This window comes from Penaeus chinensis, chromosome 17 (assembly GCF_019202785.1).
Source record: "Penaeus chinensis breed Huanghai No. 1 chromosome 17, ASM1920278v2, whole genome shotgun sequence".
NCBI lineage: Eukaryota > Metazoa > Arthropoda > Malacostraca > Decapoda > Penaeidae > Penaeus > Penaeus chinensis.
Genome location: NC_061835.1, coordinates 603,139 through 610,638, shown reverse-complemented (window position 1 = coordinate 610,638; position 7,500 = coordinate 603,139). Strand labels below are relative to the sequence as shown.

General features: G+C 37.7%; 1 protein-coding gene across 2 annotated transcripts in view; it reads left to right on the top strand.

Annotated features, from left to right (window-relative positions):
• LOC125034000 (XK-related protein 6-like) overlaps positions 1 to 7,500 on the top strand; it is a 16,666-nt gene that overhangs the window by 1,014 nt on the left and 8,152 nt on the right. Inside the window, exons 1-3 of one of the 2 annotated variants that reach the window (XM_047625626.1) lie at positions 2,316 to 2,473; positions 3,394 to 3,512; positions 3,620 to 3,721. In XM_047625626.1, coding sequence (XP_047481582.1) covers positions 3,490 to 3,512; positions 3,620 to 3,721 — 125 coding nt within the window. In that variant the 5' untranslated portion in view covers positions 2,316 to 2,473; positions 3,394 to 3,489. Of the gene's footprint in view, positions 1 to 2,315; positions 2,474 to 3,393; positions 3,513 to 3,619; positions 3,722 to 7,500 lie in introns of those variants that run through there. The other variant, XM_047625625.1, reaches the window with a different exon arrangement.

Genomic DNA, 7,500 nt, shown 5'->3' with positions numbered 1-7,500 from the left:
ACACCCTGCTTTAAATCATTTAGAGAGTGTGATATAGATCGGTTGCAAAGCTGAATTTCAAAGTTTTGTGGTTGGGGGGGTGGGCTCCAGACCATAAACCCAATCTAAATGATTAGTAGACAGTGAGTGGAATCTGTCCTTACCACTAAATTGTTGTGATTCATCACATGCAAGTCTTCAGAATAATTACCCCAGTAGAATAGCAGGGCTAAATTATCCAGTATTTTTGCATTGTCACTACTTCTGGACTGTGCCTCCCCAAAGCTCCTTGTCTGAAACAAGTGACAAGATAACTACCATCTGTGGTCATTGGTCATTAACCCAATGCAGACAGGCATGGCATGTGCACACATGCCATACCCATTGTGAGTTTACTTTATTAATTGCTTTTCCACATAAATGGCTACACTTGTACTAAGTCACCAATGAGACAATTGCGAGTACTGCCTGTCTCGTCCATTTACCCTTTTCCTTGATGTATGAAAAGATTTTACGTTATCTTATTTTGCTGTTATTAAAATCTATAACATTATAGTAATTGTAATATTCATGATAAAAATAACACCATCGATATTCATAGCACTAGTAAAAAATGTTTTACCCACCAATTCAAGGAAAGGTGAAATCAGGTAAGGTCACAAGGTCTACTAATTGACTCCTTTGTGGCTAAGCACTAGTAGAGCCATTGATGTGCAGAGACATTTCACAAAAACATAAAAAATGAGCACAGCATTTTCCCCATTTTTTATTCATTTTTCCTGGCAGCATTGGGTTAATAAACCTCCATTGCACATTATCTATCAAAATAGAACTTGGTTAATCTTTACAGTACGAATGCATTAAGGTAGGGTAAATTGAAGATTATATTCTCGTAGAGGATGAAAACTTGGGCATTGGAAGTAATCTGCAGACACGAAGGATAATGCCACAAATAAAAGGAAAAGCCTAAGTCCATTCGGCGTTCCCGAATTTCAACTCTATCTTGCAGTGCATACCAAGGTGAAGACAATGTTTCCTGGGAGTCCCCCATCAACCATCCCCTTGGGCAGTGGCCAAAGGCCATAACCAATCACAACAACTTGGATTGTTAAATTGATTTTGTGATGTGGGGTTGGGGACTTAGTCTGTACTGTAAAGAATTACCTAGAGCTTGTAGATTTCCTTCACAATTTATCATCAAATTAATAACAGTCCGAGCTCTGTCTTGTTGAATGTATGTGAAGTCTGAAGATATTGCTTGATGTGGTCCTCTTTAAAAATGTGGCAAAATATTAGAAACTTCCAAAGCATGACTCAAGAGAAAGTTCTTCTCTTTCATTCATCCTCCAATTTCTCTACCCCCATTCTGGCTACAGTCAAAGTGACTGATGACATCCATCCTCCTCCTCCTCCTCCTCCTCCTCCTCCTCCTCCTCCTCCTCCTCCTCCTCCTCATATTCCATCTACCCCTCTTCCCCTCACTCCTTCCCAATATCTTACAACCCATCCATTATCTGTCTCCAAGAAACCTTCCTGACACATCCTCCAGTACAAATTGCAAATGATCATCTTGCATAATTCCCTGACTCGGTCTGCCTCCTCCATACCCTTCCATCATAAAACACCATATGTTATACCCCCTTTACTAACCAGTCTACCTTGTACACTGTACAGTTATCCACATTTTTCTCTGCCAGTGGATTACAATTGTTGCAGTCTACTTCTTCACTTCCTTACCTATTGATTTTATAACTTTTGAAATCTTACTTACCCAACTCAAACCACCTTTCCTGATAATAGGAGATTTTAACTGTTGCCACACCCAGGTGACTTCGGGAAATAATGGTGGAGTCACCCCTCTCCTTAGAACAGTTTCTCTCAATACTAATCTTCTCCTCCTGAATTCAAACCTTCCCACTCAATTGACATCCTTTTTTTTGCTCCCTGTTCCACCCAAATCAAACATCCCACTTTCTATCCTCCTCACACATTTTCTTTCATATATCTCTAGTCACTCCTCCAGCATCCACTTCAGGTACTGGTTTTGCCGTAGTCTTTCCTTCTCACAATACAACTTTCCCCTTCCTCCTGAATCAAGCGTCCTTACAATAGAACTATATGCTATCCTCTTAGCTTTACAATGCATGTCTTCCATCTCTTCCTCATCCTTCACCATCTTCACTGACTCACACAACTCAATATCACTAGTACAGTCCACACACCCTATCAACCCTATAGGCCATAAGATACAAAACCAGTTGTTTTATCTGTCTACATAACAGAAAGCAGTGAAGTTTTGCTGGACACCGAGTCATGTCAGGATCCCCGGCAATGAACAAACCTTGTCCACAACTCACCAACCCTGCTTTTCACACTTACCAGCCACCTGCTACTGACTACCAATAAACTTCAAACCGTAAAATCTTCCATCTCCCCTTGGGCAACCCCATACAACTAGAACAGAAGCTGGCAAACTGCCCTTGCCCATTTACGAGTAGGTCTCACCAGACTCATGCATTCGTACCTTATGTCACGCTCCAGCCCACCTCTGTGCTCCACATGGAATGTTCCTCTTTCAGTCCCATATATCCTATTATTCTTTACTGAAGCCCATACCTGCACTTTTCCTTACTTGTCTTCTCTTCCCCGAACCCCCAACCTCTCAAAACATCCTCACAGAATCCCTCACCTTTTAAGTTAGCAGCCTGTTCAACTTCCTCAGATGCATAGATACCCTCCATTTGATCTAATCACCCTTTGTCCTTAACCCTTAACCCTTCTATCAATCCCTATCCTACCTCATTTACTCCCCCTCTTTCTACTCCTTTCACTACCATACTATCTTGTAATGCCATATGACCATTGAAATCTAATACATTTTGTTCTAATAAAGAACTTCTTTAAACCCCTCCCACCATAATACTTTACCATGGTGATATATGACCTTTGATGTCTAGTACATATGTTTGTTTAAAACATTGGAGATTAAGAGAATAAGGATGCAGAAAGCTCCCTGGCCCAAAAAAAGGCCAGGTATGGGGTTACGAAGTTGATTAGGTTTAAAAATGTTCACAATTGTTGATTGTCAGTGACTTTTTGCATTACATTTCAAAGTTTGATTTAATTTTTCTCTGAAATTACTTTTATTGTGACAATTAAGAATGCAAATTATTATTATTATTTTTTTTTTTTTTATACTGTGGTCAGATGTTCTCAGAAGTAGATTATATATGATATTAAGTAGTAACAAATATTCACATGTTATTCAGTAATAACATTATATTAAATATATACATATATATATATATATATATATATATATATATATATATGTATATATATGTATATATATATATATGTTATTCATTAAATGAAAAATACTTAATGCTTTTTTCTCTTTTTGATTCATTGCAGGGATTTGATATCTTAACAGCCTACAAACACTGGCGACATGGTGACATCATCTGGTTCTCATTTACAGTTGTGTTCATCTGTGTTCCATCCTTTGTAATGACGGGAGTTTCCTTACACTGGTGAGTATTGTGGGTACTTTCTCCCCCTCTTTCTTTCCCAAAATTGCCACACATTCATTTTGAATAGTGATTACTACATTCTAATAGATGTGTGATTTATTTCCCAGGTACGTCAAAGATGCAGACAATGTTAATGTGCCTAAGGCCTCGATGTCTCGCTGGGTGGTTCGAATATTGTTCCACATTCTGCAGCTCGGCCCTATACTCAGGTAAGCTGTTGGTGTTTGCATGGACATAGTAGCCTGTAAACTACCAGTACAAAAACTTTTTTTTTTAATTTTGTATGGATTTACCAGTCAGATTTGAATCATAAAAGCATAGCATTGGTAATTTAACTCAATGCTGAGAGGATAGCTAGAACACATGTATTGTTTACTGTGTCTTTTTGTTTATTAATTGACTTTACACATAGATGGTTCCACAAGTACAACAGGGAGTCAGTTACTTATGGTACCAAGCTCATCTGTTTCCCTTTTTTCTTGATTTTCAGAAAGATTTTTCTTTTTTCTATTGCTATTAGTATTCTTACTAACTATATGATAATCATGATAGAATAAAAATAATATTTTCCTTGAAAACTTGGAAGTAAAGGGAAAATCAGCCAAGAACACGTTAGCTTACGAATTGGCTCATTTGTTGTTGAGTACTTGTGGAGCCATGCATGTGCCAAAAAAAATCTCAAAAGAAAATGACAATATAGAGAGTAATTACCTGGTACTATTGAGTTAGTATATATACTACGAAGGAAAGAAAATTATAGCCTGAAGATACTAGTTTTAATCCATTGGTTTTGGTTGCTTCACAACAATCATATGGCCCAAAATATAAGCATTAAGCTTACAAGAATGGCCACTCTGATGGGTGCTTGGCTTTTAGGCTGGGTGTACATGTGTACTCGTGTGTGGTGACATGGCTCTATGCCTCCCCCCTGGAATATCTTTTTATTTTCTCTTTTTATACGTAAGCATTTTTAGCGTTTTTGCCATTTTCCAGTGTCTATGTTTGTCCATGTTCATTGTTCAATTTACTTCATGCAGATGGTAATAGACTGTTTTCCTTGCACAGACTCCACATCATCCCTCCAGGTAGTCCATAACTCAGAGCAAGAATACTAACAATAAGTAAAATTTGGTTATTTGTGTCTTTTGTAGCATTCAATTTCCTGTAATACAACCGACAGCCAGCAATAGGATGCTAAGCATGGAAGTGGCATCCTCCATGAAGCCGGCACTCTTCCAGTCATGGCTCGTGGACACTAGATTCCACATTCGTTTACCGATGGGAATAATGCAAAAGCCCTTTTCAAATGCCAAATCAGTCTTATCACCATCCAAGAGGCTTGTGCACTCATAGTGAGTCTTTCCTGTCATCCCAGCCTTCAGATTGATTTTTCTAGTCTTTGATATAACAAATATAACTTGTCACTGATATAGCAAGTGGCTAAAATCATATTGAAGCTTATTTATGTCACATTTATGAGGAAATAATAGTATATTGTTGTTAGACCGGGAAATATCTTGATGGAAGCATATGCAAAATGACAACAGCACTGGTATTTCCCATCAGCTGTTATTTTTTGTTTAGCGGTAAAGAAATGCATATACTGTACTTTTGAGCAGTAAACAATGTACAGATATAACAGTGATCACCATTATTATCAATGTCATGTCAAAATATTATTGTTGGAACCTTTAATAGTTTATCAATCAAGCTTGCATGTCTGCTAAAGTGATTGCAAGGCTCAGGCATAACATGTTTTCTTCATGCACACATTGTGACTTGTAGATGCTGTTTGGACTTAGCGGTTGTTGCACTGAAATAAATTGGATAGGTTGGATAATTCTTGCAATTTCTCTCTCTCTCTCTCTCTCTCTCTCTCTCTCTCTCTCTCTCTCTCTCTCTCTCTCTCTCTCTCTCTCTCTCTCTCTCTTCTCTGTCTCTGTCTCTCTCTCTCTTTCTCTGTCTCTGTCTCTCTCTCTCTTTCTCTTTCTCTTTCTCTGTCTCTCTGTCTCTCTCTCTCTTTCTCTTTCTCTGTCTCTCTCTCTTTCTGCCTCTCTCTTTCTGCCTCTCTCTGTCTCTCTCTCTTTCTCTCTTTCTCTGTCTGTCTCTCTTTCTCTGTCTTTCTCTCTCTTTCTCTTTCTTTCTCTCTCTCTCTCTGTCTTTCTCTCTCTCTCTCTGTCTTTCTCTCTCTCTCTCTCTCTCTCTCTCTCTCTCTCTCTCTCTCTCTCTCTCTCTCTCTCTCTCTCTCTCTCTCTCTCTCTCTCTCTCTCTCTCTCTCTCTCTCCCTCTCTCCCTCTCTCTCCCTCACTCTCCCTCTCTCTCCCTCTCTCTCTCTCTCTCTCTCTCTCTCTCTCTCTCTCTCTCTCTCTCTCTCTCTCTCTCTCTCTCTCATTCACACTCACTGTCATTTTCACTCAATCACTCACTCACTTAATCACTCACACCCACTCAGTCACTCACACTAACTCAAATAACTCAATCACGCACTCACACAGTCACTCACATTCATTCAATCACTCACACTCACAAACAGCCATATTATTAAACGTCCTGATGAGGCGGACTTTCCCCAGAAACCAGCTCCCCCCAGACTTTTCCGTATTATTAAACTTTTGCGTACGTTGCTCACTCTGCCCCTTTACAGTTTTGAAACAAATGCAGGGCAGCTTTGAGCACCCTGCACCAGGCTCCGCAAAATGAGGATTTAGGGTATACTCATATGAACACAAGTATTATATCAAGATTATTTTAAAATGCCATTTAGAATATATTGTATGTCTCTTATTTTACTATAGGATGTAAAGAAAATATATAATTAGATTTTAAAGACTAATGTTGCACCATTTCAGGAGGTCTGTATTGCCTGAAAGCTTCCCCATGAATATTTGCAATATATTATTACAGTTTTCAGAAATTACATATATTAATGACTCTCAACCTCATATATATTCAGAAAAACTTTTATTTTGCTCTTAATTTATAAGCATATCCATCTATAACATAAGCTTTGATATATCTATGTTATATGTTAGATAGAGAGCATTAATTTGAATATATTGATGCTTGTGTTGTAGGTGAAAGTTAAAATTAATAAAACATTTAATAAAAGTAATTTTGGGTAATTGGATGTGGGTGCTTTTATATATGTAGGCCAGTCTATATAAATACACATATATATATAGGTTTATATAGTATTTACATCAAGCATCGGGCGTACCAACCAATCCCCACAGAAGTCAACAGGGAAGAGTATAGCCTGAGCAGTTTGATAATACAGTTTTCGAGTGAGGGGCTCCCTGTACCCTTCCCTGGGGACTGAATTGTGGGACCTGTACTAGGATTTTAATAATACAACTATAAATCACTCACACTCACTCAATCACACTCACTCTCAATCGCATACATTCCCTTTTCTTCTTCTTCTTCTTTCTTTTTTTCTTTTTTCTTAGTAATAATTCTTTCGCAGTCAAATAAAGTATGAATTCCAACTATCACATATGTAGTTACCAATAACTGATTGTGCTTGGCTGTCAGTGTCTCCAACAATCAAATTTCTGGTGTTCTCTGAAAGGTGGAGATTTGATGAATTAGTATAGAATGACAATACAAAATTAGTTTTATCCTTTCATATAGATCTCATTGAAAATTTAATGACAAATGCAATACCACTGTTTATGACATTCTGTGTATAATACTTTTAACATATTCTCTGTTTAACCCATTCGCCCCGGATTTATGTTCTGTCCCCTGTAGTTTTTGATGAATTTTGTTACATACAGATGGCTCTGTATGTTACTGATCCTGATTTTCCCATTCCTTGAATTGGCGGGAAAATGTGTTTTTCTTATTAATACCATTGCTATCGATACTGTTATTGTTATTGATGTTATGATTATTAAATTGTCATTAAATATTTTAGACAATGAAATGATACAAAAGACCGTTTCCTAAAGTGAAGGAAAAGGGTAAACAGGTGAGATAGGTAGTT